Genomic DNA, 16,914 nt, shown 5'->3' with positions numbered 1-16,914 from the left:
ACATGGCAAAGAGAAAACACACCTGAAAAAAAGATATGGAGAAAATATTTTCTTTCATCCCATGATTCCTTACATTTATCTTGCGATCCCTTGAGGTGTCCTGAACCCCAGGTCTGGAACCACTGGAAATAGAATTGTTTAACACTCACCGTAATGTGCTCAGTTCTTCGTGGAATAGAGTGTACACCAGAAATCGTTCATTAATATTCAAGAAAAAAAGTGCAGCTCAGCCTGACCCGTTTCTGACTGGTCCAAATAAAATAAGAAACATCAGGTGATTACTCTTTCTTTTTTTTCAGTGCCATCAAGTAAAATGTCTTTAATGACTGAAATATTTTCCTGGCTTGGATAGGAGATGATATCCACACTCTGCATGCAGTTCCTCCCAGCAACAGCAGATGGGAGCAAATGATAGCAATGTTAAAGTACCAGACCGTTTCCATCCGGTCGGACGAGCAATGGTTCTGATATGAGGCTGTGAAACAAAAACCAAGAAAGTCTCATTAAGCTTAAACATTCAATTTTATTGGAGCATTTATTACACATCAAAGCAAACATATCAATGTCTGTGCAAGATAATACTGTGTGGTAAACAACCGTTAGCTGCTGGATAGTGTAAAACTACATGAAATGTAACAGGATTATTTAATTTAAACCATGCCGTGATGTGAGCACAGCAGAAATGAAATCTGAAAATAGTCTCTAACGTTTATGCAATTTTAAAGGAACAGTTCCACACTTTGGGAAGTAGGTTTACTTTCCATCTTAATAAGGATACCAGAGCCAACAGCCTGTTAGCTTAGCTTAAGCATAAAGAGTGGAGAGAGCGGGCACGAGGCTGCAATCAATCAGTCTCATCTTACTCTCAGCAAGAAAGAAAATATAAATTTCCCAAATATTTCCCAGAGTGTCTACAAACGAATAGTCACTCATCAGTGACAGACACACACACACACACACATACACACACACACACACACACACACACACACACACACAGCAAGGGCAGTGACTGGCTGAAGACTGTGTCCACAATGCAAGGCAGGAAGTTGAACCGGTGCGGACCGGCGCTGTAGCCTGATCTCACTTCACTGAACGGCCCATCTTTGGAACTTCAGGATGTGCTAAAAAAGACAGAGTTTTTTCATCATTTGAACATTTCTCAGGAAATTTAAGGCAAAGAGTTTTCCTTACTGTCTTTGAGAGGCTGTGACGGGCCAGGTCTTGCCGGTGGTCTGAGTTTGCTGGGGAGTTCAGAGTTGTCTCTGTAGTCTCTGGATTTAGGGACATGAACCTCCGGCACGCCTGGTCGGGACTTAGCAGGTAAGCGAGGTCGGTTGGGTGCCGCCCCACCTTCCGAGCGTGAGGGCACCACTGGTTTCTTGTGAGCTGAGGGATGCGTGACGCTGGAGGTTGGAGGCTGAGGTTTGGTTTCAGAGCAGGTGAAGGAGCGGTTGCGTGGGGTGGGCACTGGTGGGCGGTCAGGTTCTCCATCTGCTGGTTTGGAGGGTACAAACATCGGGTCCGGGGGTGTGAGGTGGTCTTTCTGCGGGAGGTCTTGGTCCTTGCCCCAAGCATGGGATTTTCCCATTGAACCGTACAGTGGGTTGTCAAACATCTCTGACACCTTCTCATTCTCACCTCTGCGAGACAAAGGATCATGTTAGAGATTCAGCTGCACTTTCTGAATCATGTCGGCCTCTAATTTTGTTATTTGTTTGTTATTTTATGTGTTTTCCTGAGCACTGAGAGGCTCAATGAAACTGCAACAGAAGTCACTTTGCACCAGAAACACTTACATGGGACCAGGTTTTGTTGTGGGACTGTGTGTGTTCACATCAAAGCCACTCTTCTTGGAGTCTTTACTCCCTTGCCCAGCAATAGGAAGATTTTTTGGAGGCATGCTGTAACTCCAGCCTTTATCTATCACATTCCCACTTCTGAAGGACACTCCCATGTAACTGGGGTTAGAAATATCATGTGCTTGGGTGACTGAAGACCTGTCAACAAAGCAGGCAGAAAATATGACAGCATGAAGTCACGTTTGAGATATTCTGAAGTAACCGCAAGTGAAAAAAAAAGTCTCACTTGTTGAGGTCACCGCCTTTGTATTTTGAGGTGACAGGGTCATCCCTTTCAACTTTGATGAAATCTGAAATCAGAGTAAAACAGGAATTGATACTACAAGAACTGAAGCTGAACACATTTAATAAGCAAGTCCTGAGCTGATTCCCAGACGCACCGTATAGCTTCTCCGTGGGTTTGCCCTCAGAGGTGTGTAACTGGATGTTACCGGTCAAGGTGCCTGTGTTCTCTCCATGGTGAGTCAGTGTGACATGAAACTCTGTTTGGCAGAACTCTGCAGCTCGCAGTGCAACACAGCCCTCACCTTTCGAAATAACACATCAGTAAACTGTCAGCACTGCTCAGCTCAGCGCAGCTTGTACTACACACTGCATCTGAGTTCATTACCGTATGACTCGTCACAGTCTGTCGACTTCACAGAGATGAGTATGTGCTGGTCCAACAGGTACTCAGGGTCAGAGATGATGGGGGTGAGCTTGAATAGATGGAGAGGAAAATGAATGACGATTGTCCGATGCTGCGTAAAGACAAACTGATCACCAAAAAAACTGCACTTTACCTCGATTTGGTTGCCAAACGAAACGTTTATGGATCCATCTGTAGAGTCCTCTGTGTTCTCTCCCTCTGAAGTCTTCACAGTTTCTGTAGAGAAATATTTATTTTGATCATCTTTGCCTATTTAGAAGCAAAAACCAAGGGAATTCAGAAAGTTGAGGCCATTCAAAAGTGTGAAACATACTCTCCAAGCAGCTGGAATGATATTCAATGAAGAACTTGGTCTTTGATTTTGTCCTCAGTGTGGCCCTGCAGTTCATGATTTGTATCCCACCCTGGGGTGCACTGTTTGGATCTGAAAAATGAAAACACTTCACATCATACTACAGTTCCACAGCAAGGAACATAAGCTCAGCTGCAGTGAGGTGTAGCTGGTGATCATACCCTGCTTGGAGACAAACTGTGAGGCTACTCCAACTTCAAATGAGGCAAATACTGGTGAGTGGTCACTTGTCATGATGTCATTAGTGCAACCTGCAAGGTGAAAAGTTCATTCAGTTGTGTTTGTCTCATAAAATGTCATTAAAATATTTTTTAAAAATGTTGTTATACTTTATTCTATAGGTCCATATTTTCCAAATAATTTTTTGAGCACAATGTTAATTTATACAAATGCATGTTTGAATTATAAACAACTACTTTGTCAGGAACAGTCAATGCATCATGTTCATTCACACAGAGTGAGATCCAACACCAATTAAAGAATATGTAGGGATCACTCCTATAGTGTAATACAGTGGGTCCAGTGAGGGTCTAGAATACCTTCTTAATTTCCAGTTGAATTCTTCATACAGTGGGATATTAATGATTACATCTCCAGCTCCCACTTCTCTTTTCTTTCATTTTACAGTGGAAAAATGTTTTTTTTCTCTCTGGTGAACAAACATGTACTTACTCTCCAGTAAACACACTAATGCACATCTGCAATAAGCTAAAATCTGCATGTTTAGCTCACATGCTAAAATACAGTTAACTGGAATTAATTACACGGAAGTATGATATTGCAACACTCTCTCTACTTTCACTCTAAATAATGCCAAATCACACTATTTTTTCTCAAACTTTTCCTGGGAAATTATTCTGAAATGATGGGTCTGTAAAATAAATCACTACCAGAAACAGTTCATGCTGAGTTACTCACCATATGCTTGGCAGACAACATGAACCAGAGGGTACGACTTCCGCAGGACACGATCACACCACGAGGGTAAATTGTATTTTGTCTGGAGAGTTAGTTTTGTCACACACACACACATAAATAAAGTATATAACAGATTTCAGAATATAACAGGACTGAAAACCAGTTTAAGGTTTACAAAGCTGTTTGCTGAGTTGTCTGCTGACCCCTGATCCGTGATTTATTTTTGAGATTGCTGTTTGTGATATCTGATGACTCTCTGACTAACAGTGGATGTGAGATCATGGAGATCAAAATCCTCGAGGCTCTTTGTGTCTTAATGGGGGAATTTGTTAATTTGATCCCAATGCCTGTAGATGAGTTGTATCTTAAATTGTCTATGAACCACAACATATCTTTACATGAACTTTATGACCTAGATGGCTTAAAGCAAAAAGCACTGTTACTGTTTCTGTACTATGAGACATGACAGGGTCCATACAGGGAAAAGACATCTGACTAAACATAAGCTTACCCCCGTGGCTTTGGCCTTTGTGTAGGCATACTTCTCTCGTGTGTCTCTTTCAAAGCGATAGGTGGGTGCAAACGTGATTTCCTCCTCATCTACAATCAAAAAAATTAACAGGACATTTGTTTTTAATATTATGACGTATCCTGACAGTTAATAAATGCACAGAACGTCCACAAAGTTGTTTTAGTCAATGTAGGTCACATTCAGTATAATCTAACCTGCTGTACAGTGTGTCTACATTGGGTAGTTTGCTGAGGGGTTTTCTAAATGTGGTCAAGGCTCACCAAAATGCAAGAAGACCTTTCCATCCTTTCTCTCCGTGTTGAGCTGGTCTCTACCGAGGAGTTCCTGGTACTGCTGCTGTTTGATCTTTGTCACAATGTTCTCAGCTTCCTGTGAAGGGAAACAGTGCGAGTAGTGACTTTTCCTGCCTAAAAGTTTTTAGCTACTGAGAGCTTAGCCACCTGACAACCAGCATGCCCTTTTCTGTCACTGAGGTACAGCGCACCCGGTCTCTGATTTCTGAGCTAAAGGTTACGATGGTAAATTTCATAAAATGTACATAAAACACAGATCATATATTTGTGAATCTGCATGTCATTATTAGAAAAAAAATGTTATATCACCAGATCATTTGGTTCCAAGCACATACAATATATTACATTTGTTTTTGCATCATTTCTGTACAGTATAAATTCATTACAACATACTGCAGGTGGGTATTCAACACGGTAGTTCAAATCACCAAGCCAGAAGAGGTGGGTGAACCGATTTGTAATGTCGAATGGATTGAGCTTCTTATCTCCCAGATTCAGAAATCGCAGGATGTTGGTGTAGTTTTGATTGCGTCTGCAAATACAGCAAAAAATTTAGCAAAAGCATCATGTGAAGCCTATTTCCAGCATTTACATCAGTCTAACAAATAACTCATTGTGGATGGAATTGATCATGTTTTCTATAATAATGGTAAAAAACACATGCAATTCTATGTACACCCCCCTCCCCCCACAGAACTAACACACATATAGCTGAGGTTACAGCGGTGAAATGAATCTTGTTGTTCTTGTGTCATCTTCTGCTGACCTGAGCTTCTTCTCACTTCCAGAGGTCAGGTGACTGTTGACAAAGCCAAAAGATGTTCCATTGAACATGAAGGACACTCCTACCGCTCCCTTGTTTCCTACCAAACGAACATTACAGTGAGTACTGATGGGTAATTGTTCAACAAACTTTCACAACACGTCATTAAATGGCTTGTGGAGAAGTGGAACTGCTTACCCAGAGTGTTGGCGATCCCCGTCTTCACACTGTCAGAGAAAACATGGGAGATCCTGTTTTCGTGTTCAGGCTTGACCAAGACCATAATCCGAATGTTCCACAGAGTGTGAATCGCCACCTGGATGTTAGGAAATGTATGTTACGCACTACCGCTCTGCCCTGGCATTCTGTCGGTTCTTTGTCACACTCACTCACCTGTTTAAAGCTGATGTTAGTGATGTGCCTCAGGACTCCTTTCACTGTGTCTGCCCACTCCCTTTCACCCAAAGGATCCTCCTGAGTCCCAATAACATAAAAATCATGCGGGATGTGATCTGCCGTGTCGTCTCGTGTCTTCCCTTGGCCCTTGCACTGAAACCAGGACTGGATGTTGTGGGGGGGATTGGCGTTGCCTGCAGGTTCAGGGCAAAGTCTCTTACTGTCACGTTACTTTGTTAGTCATAAAATCAAAATTATTCAAACATTCAAGGTCTTAACATTCTTACCCATGTTCCAGGTGCCAACGAACACTGTGATCATGTCTGGTTCAGGCTTTTCAGAGTGTTTGTTCTTCATTTGTTGAAGTAGTTGGCAAAATCCCTCCCTTTTCTGGTGAGAAACATGACAAAAAAACTGATAGCAAACACTTTCAGTCGTACCTCATGAATTACATAAAATCAGATTGTTTTTCTATGGGCAGTTGGCTCACTGTTGAACCCACAGTTGCCAGAAGTCTGTTACCTTTGTGTCATCGAACACAAACTCTTTACGTGAAATCTTCTCTTTCTCTGTCTCCACCACGATGACAAGCTTGGAGTGCATTTTCTGAGATTTCACCAACTGCAGAACTGAAAAATAATCACAGTGCTTTCATTAAAACGAACAGTGTTTATGGTTTACAGCAGCTGTGAGACACCACCTGGTGTCTGCAGCCATGGCAGCAGCTCTGTCAGGCTGCAATTAGGCTCAGCGGTGCTTAGAGCTAAATGCTACAGCTGCCATGCTAACATGCTCACAGTGGCTAAAACATACCGACTTGTAGCTGGTAAAATGTTTACCATGTCGGTTTAGCATGTTAGCAGACTAGTGCAGCTGAGGCTGATGGGAATGTCTTCAGAATTTCAGGTAATTGGTCACAAATAAAAGTATTTTACAAACTGAAACGTTAATCTGATCTGATGACGGAGCTACCGAGAGAAATCAGGGGTCACCAATGTTCTTACAAATTTCAAGACATTCTGTTAAAAGCCACAAATGTGAATCTCATGGTGGAGCAAGAGGAGAAGTTGGAGGATTACCACAGTCAGCAGGATTCATTGTGAGGATCATGAATGTAAAAAAAAAATGATTGCAATATTTCGGACTGTGCCAAAGAGGTGGACCAGCTGACTGATCCAATCTGCTAGCTAAGCTAAAAATACAAAGGAATGAATTTATAGACTTCTTACTTTTATTGTGCACATAATATTTGTCTTCAGGTCCATCTTTTGACTTCTTGAAGTAGAGTTTCCCACTTTCGACATCCACTTTCAGGACCATCTTTGTGGAAATACCAAGAGATTCTTGCTTGACCTGAGGGTGAAAGAGGAAACAAATCAAATAAACCGCAGATGTCCAGACATCTGATCTCATTTTGTTTTCCTGCAGTGTAAAACCATAACTAGTTTAGAGAAGCACCTCAAATGTAACAATCGGAATGAGAGATTTCCTGTGACTTCCATCATATCCAACAGACTCAAACACAGAACCTTTAGCCTGGAAAAAAAAAGAAATATAGAAGAGGTTTGTCATCCTTAACATAATCTGTTGATACGCCAAAAACCAAGATTATTCATGGTGAATCAGTAAAATGAGCCACTGTACTTTACCTTATCTTCTATCGAGTAGAGCAGTTTTGTCAGTTGCTCAAGCCTAAAGGTCACAGATTGACCTGAATCAGCAGAAATCTGAAAACAAAGAAAACCTGATGTTAAGGACTTGTTGTGTGTGTTGATACTTGGGCAAAGGATCAAGCGTGCTACCCACGTGTTTTGGATATTGGCCAATCCCTGGGGAGAGCTGTTGGTCCAGCGCTTTGTGTAAGGCCTCCAGAGCTGGCAGAATGTGGGAAATTTCACTGCCTCACAGAAAAGATCAGAGCAAGGTTAAATCAGCCCAATACATTATATAATACATAATTCTGTTGACTGGTAACTCTACCTGTTTAGAGTCTTGCAGATTGACATTGTTAGCTTCTTAAGTCCAGGGAGGTTGGGGTTACCGTTCTGTACCTGTTCAGCATCCAAGCAAACTGAGGTTCTGAAGTATTCTTGGATGGCCATTTGATGCTCCTCAGGTATTCTGGAAATACGTAACATTTGAGCACCTTGAACACCTCACATTTCAAATATCAGCCAAGCACATCACTGTGTCAGATCACTGCCCGTAATCATAGGAACTATCGCACTGTACATTGTATAGTGACAGTGCATAATTTTGCATGATGAATCATCTGGCTGTGCGCAGTTACAACTTGCTATACAATTTTTGCAAATGTGACCATACGTGGACAGGTCCATATGCTGCAGTCTCATCAGGTAGGTGTCTGATAAAGATCTGCAGGCCTGTTCGGAAGACTTGGAGTCACTGTCTTTCACTTCGTTTCCTGTGAAGTTCCTGGGTGGAAGCTGTGGTGGAATATTGTTGGATTCTGCAGCACAAGACATTCAAGATGTTTAGGAATGTTTACAGCTACGACAGGCACATACTTTGTTTTAGATTATAGCCACTATGCAGATGAAGTGAGGGTGTTTGACCTGGTTCCTCGTCCACCTCCTCCTCCCTCTGGATGGAGTACTGCAGGTGTGTGACCAGACCCATGTTGGGACTGTAGTATGCCTCCACCAGCTGAGACAGTATAGTGAAGAACCTGATGGGAACCCCCTCAGATGCCTAAAGAGCAAATCACAGATTTTCTGATGTCTCATTTGGCACAAAAGTAAGTTTAAGTTAAATGTCATCAGCTGAGTTCCTTAAGCAGCTGTGTAACTCTTCATTTTGTTTACGTCATTCATAAGGATATATCATTCCCCAAACATTCACCTAAATGTTACCATCAGCACAACATACTGTACCTCACACAGCTGCACATTTCTGCCTATTCAAGCAGCTTGTTTGAGAAGGAAATGGGCCTACACTTGTATCTTATATATCACTTATATAATTATATTATGAGTATCGACGTTCTTTAAAAGGTTATAGTGCTGACTATAAGTACCAGTTTTCAGTTGGACCAAAATCAATCACCAAAACTGCAGGAACTCCATAGTGGTGAGTACTGGTCCAGTTCAAGCACTGGTATTACCAAGGTTCTCTTTTAGGTCCCATCGTTGTGCAGTTGTTGGACATGATTGTTTACGTGCCTATCCATCCTCAAACCAGAAATCCTATCATTAAAATTTGGTCACAGAAAATTTAGGTCCCATCTTTTTTTTATGTTATATGCACTTGCTCCCATATGGCTGCAGTTTGTCTCTGTTTAATTCCATACTGATAAAACCCAAATACATCCATCGATAATAGCTCACAGGCCCAGGGTAGGGAGTTGGCAGGATATTTCACTAAAAGCCAGAAATGTGAACCTGCTGGTGGCACTAGAGGAAATCAGGGGCTCACCATTCATCCTCTGGGGAACCTGAACATCTGTACAAAATGTCATGTCAATCCGTGTAATAGTTGTTGAGTTGTTACGGTCTGGACCACAGTCGTCGACTCATCGACTGGTTAATGTTACCAACTCTGAAACCATGTTGCTAGCACAGCTAAAAATGTTACCACAAGCCGATGATCAGTTAGGACCAACATTTGTCTGAATGTATACTGCACTTCTTAAATGAGGTTACAGACAAACAGGTGCAGCAGCAGCAGTGAAAATGTCTGTGTACTGGCATTTATTCTTAATATTAGAAGAGAAACAGCCCTTTATCTTCAGTTATGGTGTAAAATGCTTGACACCAACAATTAAACAACCATTATAACTCATCTGACTTTGGATCAGAGTAATGGTGACTTTTCAAACTGTCAACCCACCTGGACAGAGAGCTTTTTATCCTCATTTGGCAGGATTCTGTATGTGTACACACAGTTCTGGTATCTGTGGTTGAAAAAATAATATGCAAATGTGTGTCAGTGGAAAATGACATGACTGCTGGGTACAGAAACATGCTGGCTGGTGTATTCAGTGTATTGAATCTGCTTTCAGAACAGTTTGCATAGCATTTTAAATGTAGGTTGCCCCATGAAAAAGAATACAAATTGCTAAGGGCAGACTGTTGCTTTGTGGCAGCGCAGTTTGCAAATAAAGGGGAACTAGTCTTGTGTTACAGAGCATGTGTGCAAAAAATGTATTATACAGTGTAACACAGCAGGAGGAACTTTAACATTTAATCATGTTATATTAAATATGTCTGAATTCTGATGTTTACAGCAGCTTTACCATAAACCTAATGTCAGAAACATACAGTACAATGTCCTGTCAGTTTTCCTTTCTTTAGTTAGGATCTCACGTAGCTCATATTTCATGTTATGAAGGTTTCATGAACAAGGAACAAGAATCAGTATCCACTCTGTACCAAACTAAACTGTCAGCGCCATAGTTAGAAATAAGCAAAGTCTACTTACAAAACACAGAGGGCATAAGCCCCCTGAACGGACTCACTGTCCCGGATAAGGAAGCTTCCATCTCTTGCAGCTTTGGATAGAAGATCCTCGGCTTTGGATCGAGTTATATTGCCATGGTACCAAGGTTGATAACTTTGCATCCTGTTTCTCACCCCAGAACCTGAGCTCAATAGTTTCGCATCTGCTCTCAAAAAATATTCTAGCAAACCAAAGTAGACTCAGTTTTTCACTCTGGCAATTTTCATCTTTTCCTGGTGCGTGACTTCTAAGTCTTTTCTTTCACTTGTTCATCCTCTGCCTCCAAAAGCTGTAAAAGGAAGCTGCTGCTAACTCAGCTCTGAACTTCCTCATTTGAGAAGTGAGAGAGGAGGGCCCTGGTGCCTCCACTCTGCTTGCTTTATGACAGATCTACAGAGCTGTAAATGGAAATACACTTTAAATAGACTTTTGCTTCCTGAGTAAAAATTGTTACCATGTTACTCAAATAATTAACCAACATAACTAGCCCTTTAGTTTGTGTGCACTTGTTTGCTGTCACCCGTCTAGAAAAAAGTGAAGTCATTTGTAAAAACTAAAGTTGAAAGAAGTAAAAAAAAAAAAAAAAAAAAAAAAAAGGGGAAGTAACCACAAAAGGCAAATGTGATGTTTTTACTTGTTATAGTCAAAGAATTAACTGATAAATTTGCTTGTAAGTAAATTCAAAGTATAAGAATCCTCATTTGGTTCCCAGAGGCTGTTTTACAGCTCACGTCTGTCCTTTAACAGAATGAAACAAGCACTCATATTCACCAAGAGGACCCAGCCTGAGTGTGACTGCTAACTGTTTAACACCATCTAATATGAATCAGGAGAGCTCAGGGGTTTTCTAAAGTATATACATTCAGGAAATACAAGCTTAGAATGGCTTGCCATGTTCATGTGATGGACAGGAAGTGTTGCAGAAATATGAGGAGGAAAATAAGCTGCTCACAAACCACAACATGGGTCACATGGTACGAAAAGAGAACTACACATTGACAAGTCACTGCGCCCTCAGAGGTTTCTGTCCCTACGTTTGAAATAGGTTTGTCACTTTCACAGAGAGCATGTCAAAGTCTCTGATATGCAGTGACAGTAAAGAAAAGACACATGATCTCATGCACGGAGGACATGAAATCATACTTTTGCTTTTATGACACAACAGCAGAAATCTGGTAGATTTTCTTTATATAACAGGATTGAAAGGCAGATGTTATAGATACAAAGCGGAAATAAGAGAATGAAATGCGAGTCAGTTATTGTTATATATATATATATATATATATATATATATATATATATATATATATATATATATATATATATATATATATATATATATATAAGCTGGCAGAGCATTTTATGAGCTTCTTTTCAGACTTAACATTTTCTCTCCAGAGTGATTAATGATTTAATGTTCACAACTTCAAATCAGAAAATTTGAACTCAGATTTTCCCAATCTGTGTGAATTATATCTTTCTGCCTCAAACAAGACTTTTTTTTTGCAGATAATGGTTAGCTAAACCAACTCATAGTAAAATAGGGATTAATAGTTTGTCATGCAATAGTGCAATATCACAGTGTACCATGGGCAAAACAATAAATGCATACCAAAGGAGAGTTGGGAAGCAGGACGATGGAGAATATATGTACAATCAAGATTTGTCGAGCAGAAGCAACATTAACATGGTGCTGGAGTCTTCCAGTCATGGATGTCATTTCATGGCAATCCATCTAATGGTTGTTGAGATATTTCAATCTGGACTAAAGCAGTGGATCAACCGACCGACAGACACTGCAGATAAAAAATTATATTTAAAGCTAACTAATGAGTATTTACTACATTTGGCAGGAAAAACACATATAAAGTTGAATATTTACATTTTTTTTTTTTGCATGTCCAATTTTCTGCCTCGGATCTGGTTTAAAAACTCAGCCCTTTTTTAGATTCACACTTTTCTATTGATGGATGAAGACTGTTGATGGCGGCAGGTGGCCAGCAGACTCAGCAGAATAATGTTTAGCCCCAGTTCCAACATTCAGCCTCACAGACTGTGATGCACAAAGGCTCAGGGATGTCACATTATCTAATCTCCAAGTGTTCAGAAGTCTCTGGTCTTTGCATTCACACAGATGATTTCAGTTCAAGTCTGTGATGGTTCATTCCATTGGGTGTAGGGTGGACAATGGGACTGGGCTTTAAATTCAGGCTGGGGCAGCGACTGCGGCACATCAACCATATTGTGGAATGAGCCCCAGCCTTCAGTCGGGCAGAGGCAGTAGTCAGTCAATAGTCAGACCAATTTTGGTTGTATTGGAAAATCGTTTAGTCCACACAGTGCTCCAGTTTGAGTTCAAATTCTTCAGAACTCAGACTTGGCACTGACAGAACTCTCATGTGTTCCCTTTAACTCTCCACTGGTGGCTCCTGACACTCCTGCCTTATCTTTGCAAAACATTTGCAGTAGAGTCCCGCGAAACTTCTTGGCCCCAAACACGTAGACCAGGGGGTCCATAGCACCATTCAGACACGTTAGGGAGGAGGTGAGACGATTGGCCAAGCTCAGGCCTCTGCGTGTCTGGCAGGACACATCAGGGTGGCTGTACCTCAGAATGAAGGTGGCCCTGCTCACGTGATAAGGCAGGAAACAGACCACATAGATGAGTATTACCAAGCTGATGGTCCGCAGGGCCCTCAGCTTGAGAGCCGGTTCTAACCTGGAGCCCTGATGTAGGCTATGAATGATGAGCAGGTAGCAGGAGAGGATGGCGAAGAATGGTGGGGTGAAGGCTACAGCCAGCGAGATCAGCGCATTACGCGAAGCCTTCTCTCTGTACAGCTGCAGACACACTGTCACACCATCCACCTCTGCAGTCTGGTGGGTGACCAGCAACGGCGCCATGGAGACAATAACCAGGGCCCAAAGAGAGAAGCTGATAATGTGAGCATAGCGAGCACGACGAACCTTCAGCGACTTCACAGCATGAACCACAGCCAGGTAGCGGTCTGCCGCCACACAGGCCAAAAAGTACAGGCTTGCATACATGTTGACATAAAACAAAAAGCCAACTACCCTGCAGGGCACCTCACCAAAGGGCCAGTGGCCTCCAGTGAAGTGGTAAGTGGCCCTCAGCGGGAGGATGATCACGTATGACAAGTCTGCTACAGCCAGGTGTATCAAAAAGATGTTAGCTGGGGAAGAAGTGCCACGCTGATGACAGAAGATCCAGAGAGCCAAGCTGTTACCGTTCAGCGCCAGGAAAAAAACCAGGATGTAGAAGCATCCAAATAAAGTGTTCTCAGCTGTCGTGGCCACTGCTGCACAGGTCTCTGATGACTGATTAGACAGCAGGAGAGGCAGCTCCATTGTAGTAGACTCCAATGTGGTGGCTGAGGAGACAAACAAAACTTGTTATAAATTTATCCAAGAAGCAACTTTCAGGTGCAACTGGAACTTTTCTAAACTAGTGCTTTGATCTCTAAAATAGCTCATTGTTTGTATTCTGACAGCAAACTCCCCCAGTGACAGGAAGCCCACACCAGCCCAGCCCCTGACCATACACACACTTATGCAGGGAGACTGTTTGTCACAGTGCCAGTCTTACAAGGCAACAATGGATGTCAGTGTCCCTAGCAAAGGTGGACATGCCCTCTGAGCAGATAAATACCTAAATCTGACCTCAACAAGTACTGGACGTCCGCTACACACTCTGGAGTCCAGGAAGTTGAAATCATTATATCCTCACTGTTCTCACTGTATGAGACACTGCAGTGGGATTTGTCAACTAAAACTGTTCAATCAAAGCTGAATGGTATTACATGAACCATTAGCTTTTCAAGGTTAGCGTGCAAAATGTCCATGCAAGAGAACAGTGTGCTATAAACATCCATTAGCTGCTGTAAGGTGTAAAACTACTTGAGAGATAATTATTTCTTAGTTCATTTCAGAGAGTTCATTTTTCTACTTTGTGATGCTAGCTTACGGTTAGTCAGAAGCTAGCCTTAAAGCTAACATCGAGCTAAGCCAGCCTGGAAATGTGTGTCGTGTTTTATCGCGTTGAAGGAACAGGTTGCATAGTTAGATGTGAAGATTGACACTACTCTCGTACACTAAATGTGAAGGTAGAAGCAGCAGCTGGTTAGCTTAACTAGCTTAGCCTAACAGCACCTCTAAAGCGGGCTAATTTGCATATTATATATCTTCTGTACAAACTCTTTAGCATTAAAATGACATGTTGTGGTTTCACGTGTAGTTATGTGACAGTCGGGTGGATTTTGTCATTTTGGGACAGAGCCATGTAGCTTTTCCCCTCTGTTTGCAGTCTTTGTGATAAGCTAAGCTAAGCTAACCACCACCTGGCTGTAGATTCCTATGGAATGGACAAACATGAGAGTGGTATATTCTCAACTATTTCCAGATAAGAAAGTGAATTTCGAGCTTATTTTCGAAAAATTTCAATACTTCCAATTACAAATTATAAGTACATAAGACATTAAAGTGGACACTCCCAGAGAAAGACTTTGAAAAAAAAAAAAAGTAATGCACATTCCTGTAGTCATCAGAGTCACTTCCTCTGTGGCAGTTTGAAATTTATCAAAATCATGTCCAACATTGTTCTTAGGATTTCACATTTCTTCTCTCCAACTATTTAGACACACCTCAAAAAATGACCACCCACTCCTCCGACCCTCCAAGCTCCAACTGTTCACTCTTCATATTTAGTTTTATATCTCCTCCTGCTTTAGTCCGAACATCTACACAAACATCGGAAGGGTGTGAGCGGCAAAGCCTCAAACGATTGAATTCCAGAAAAAGCTTTTCCCAAATGTTCACTTTGGTATTTTGTGATGGATCCAAGAACAATATCAAAACATGACAGGGGTGAACTTGTCATCTCACAGATGTTTCTATAGCTGGAGGGAGGGTCCTGAATATACTCTGCAGATAGCTCGACACACAGTGAGATGTGATTAATGCTGAATCTTTACACAGCTCCTTAACAAAAAAGGAAAGGGATGTTCTCTCTTTATCTGCCTGGGTTAAATCTCCGTTTCACCGGCTCACTGTCCAGACTTTTGGCCCATTAGGAACCAGCCACATGTAGCAGTGTGGCTCTTTTCAGTGAGTGTGTGCGCTCTGAATCCTGTGAGACCCACAACAGAGGGCATTTCCCAGCCAAGGCTCAGACTCAGCGCATTAAGAAGCAAGTCCCCCAATGAAAAGGGCTGCAGTCCCAGTAGGGATAAAAAACCAGGAGCAGCACAGCTGAATGGAAAAGCTTCCATAAATACCGAACCCAGAGGGATAATCCTGAAAAGAGACGATCCTGACATATGCCTTCATCACAATGATCTGGGTAAGCAGATCTGTGCAGGCGTTCACATGTGAAGAGTGTTGGCAAAGAGGAGGCTGAGCATCCTGGCATTGGTCCTTTTCAGAAATCAGTTGTATCAAAACTGAGCCGTAATGTGTACAGTCCCCTATTGTTAAAACTTGGCACAGTAAAACCTAAGTAGAATAAAGTAAATGTGAAAATTAGCTGTTGGATTAAATGCAGGATCTCCTGATATTCATCCTTCTAATCTTAAAAAGCAGATGACAGATTGTCTTTGCTGAAAGCTTCACAAAAGTCTGTAAAAATGCTGAGCTGTTTGGGGGATTTGCATGACAAAAGTGGCACTTTTACGGAATAATAACTTACTTTCCATTATACAGTGTACTTCATAGTTCTTCTATCAAAGATATACAACCCTTTGTGCCACTTAAAGACAGTGTATACAATGAAAACAGCAGAAGGAATCAGTCATGTGGAATTAGACTTTTAGCAAAGTTGTCAAAACTTAAATAAATTTTGATTTCTGTATAAAAATCAAAGGAAAGCTTTAGACTTACCCGAGCTCCAGGGATCAGACAGAGCCATAGCAGAAGAAAAGGTTGGTTACTTAAGGAGCAATTCAGTGTGGACAACAATCAGCACAGGAGCAAAGAGTTGCACAGCAGTTGTATGTGGAGCAAATTGAAGACTGGGAGTTTATCCACTGAGCCGTGGAAGAACTGAAGAACTGCCCTGCTGCAAAGAATGCTGTCCTATAACCCCTTTTCTCTGCCTCAAGATGCTCTTGGGAATTAGACTGTAGCTCTTTTTGTGTCTCAACAAATTTGATAACAGAAAGGGAGTCCTGATGGGAGCCTTTCGTTTGAACCTTGACCCCACCCTTTCTTTGGCCATACCCTTCTCCTCAGAGAGCCACTTGTGCGCTCCACAATAGCCTGAGTCAGAATAAGCAGCACATTTTAGCAGCAGGGAGAAGAATGGCATGCCTCAGTCGCAATGAGTCGTTGGGTATGACTCCATGGAAACCAGGCCTAGTGGTGCACCCCCTTTACCATGAACTCTCACCACGCCGCTGATAGATAGAAGATGGACTGTGTTTTCAATTGAGAAGTTTATGACTAAAGTCTCAGAGATGATCTTTTGTAGACGGTCTGTTAAGTTCTATAGAGGGCCCCATGCCCTATAGGGGAGCAAGTGAAAAACAAGAGGAGGAGGGGGGACGCCTGAAGGAAACAGAGGCCCTTGTTGGTCTCTTGCCTCCTGGGGGCATCCTGAATTGGAATGCCCAAAATAATCAGTCACATAGCCATCAGACAGATGTGGACAGAAGACCCACTGGCTGAGGGGGATAAT

At 41.9% G+C, this 16,914-nt stretch overlaps 2 protein-coding genes across 2 annotated transcripts; both read right to left on the bottom strand.

Moving 5' to 3' along the window:
- Positions 1-503: 503 nt before the first annotated feature.
- Positions 504-10,565, bottom strand: inpp5d (inositol polyphosphate-5-phosphatase D). Its single transcript, XM_041041033.1, has 27 exons — positions 10,206-10,565; positions 9,615-9,678; positions 8,342-8,477; positions 8,091-8,235; positions 7,746-7,886; positions 7,572-7,662; positions 7,415-7,492; positions 7,224-7,301; positions 6,995-7,118; positions 6,288-6,394; positions 6,053-6,155; positions 5,763-5,959; positions 5,568-5,685; positions 5,373-5,469; positions 5,000-5,138; positions 4,574-4,682; positions 4,293-4,381; positions 3,782-3,863; positions 3,025-3,114; positions 2,825-2,935; positions 2,645-2,727; positions 2,473-2,560; positions 2,243-2,389; positions 2,089-2,152; positions 1,800-2,000; positions 1,195-1,643; positions 504-1,124 (listed from the first exon to the last, which is right to left on the bottom strand). Exons 1-27 carry the CDS (start codon positions 10,343-10,345, stop codon positions 1,084-1,086), a joined length of 3,312 nt encoding a protein of 1,103 aa, XP_040896967.1. The 5' UTR covers positions 10,346-10,565; the 3' UTR covers positions 504-1,083.
- Positions 10,566-11,556: 991 nt separating this feature from the next.
- gpr17 (G protein-coupled receptor 17) lies at positions 11,557-16,338 on the bottom strand. The gene is made up of 2 exons (XM_041041037.1): positions 16,119-16,338; positions 11,557-13,615 (listed from the first exon to the last, which is right to left on the bottom strand). The coding sequence occupies exons 1-2, from the start codon at positions 16,144-16,146 to the stop codon at positions 12,588-12,590; spliced, it is 1,056 nt and encodes a 351-aa protein (XP_040896971.1). The 5' UTR covers positions 16,147-16,338; the 3' UTR covers positions 11,557-12,587.
- Positions 16,339-16,914: the final 576 nt, after the last annotated feature.

The sequence above is a fragment of the Toxotes jaculatrix genome, chromosome 6, assembly GCF_017976425.1.
Source record: "Toxotes jaculatrix isolate fToxJac2 chromosome 6, fToxJac2.pri, whole genome shotgun sequence".
Classification (NCBI taxonomy): Eukaryota; Metazoa; Chordata; class Actinopteri; family Toxotidae; genus Toxotes; species Toxotes jaculatrix.
The sequence above is the reverse complement of the archived record's forward strand: the minus strand, read 5'-3'. Positions and strand labels throughout refer to the sequence as shown.

What these genes read in the sequence shown, in the direction of transcription:
- gpr17 (XM_041041037.1), bottom strand. Translation starts at nt 16,146, where the DNA reads ATGGCTCTGTCTGATCCCTGGAGCTCGG. An exon ending in GTCTGATCCCTGGAGCTCGG is followed by an intron (nt 13,616 to 16,118) that starts GTAAGTCTAAAG and finishes TTGTCTCCTCAG; the next exon opens with CCACCACATTGGAGTCTACT.
- inpp5d (XM_041041033.1), bottom strand. Translation starts at nt 10,345, where the DNA reads ATGCAAAGTTATCAACCTTGGTACCATGGCAATATAACTCGATCCAAA. An exon ending in TGTTGTCTGCCAAGCATATG is followed by an intron (nt 3,115 to 3,781) that starts GTGAGTAACTCA and finishes TTCACCTTGCAG; the next exon opens with GTTGCACTAATGACATCATG. An exon ending in AAAGGCGGTGACCTCAACAA is followed by an intron (nt 2,001 to 2,088) that starts GTGAGACTTTTT and finishes CTTTGTTGACAG; the next exon opens with GTCTTCAGTCACCCAAGCAC.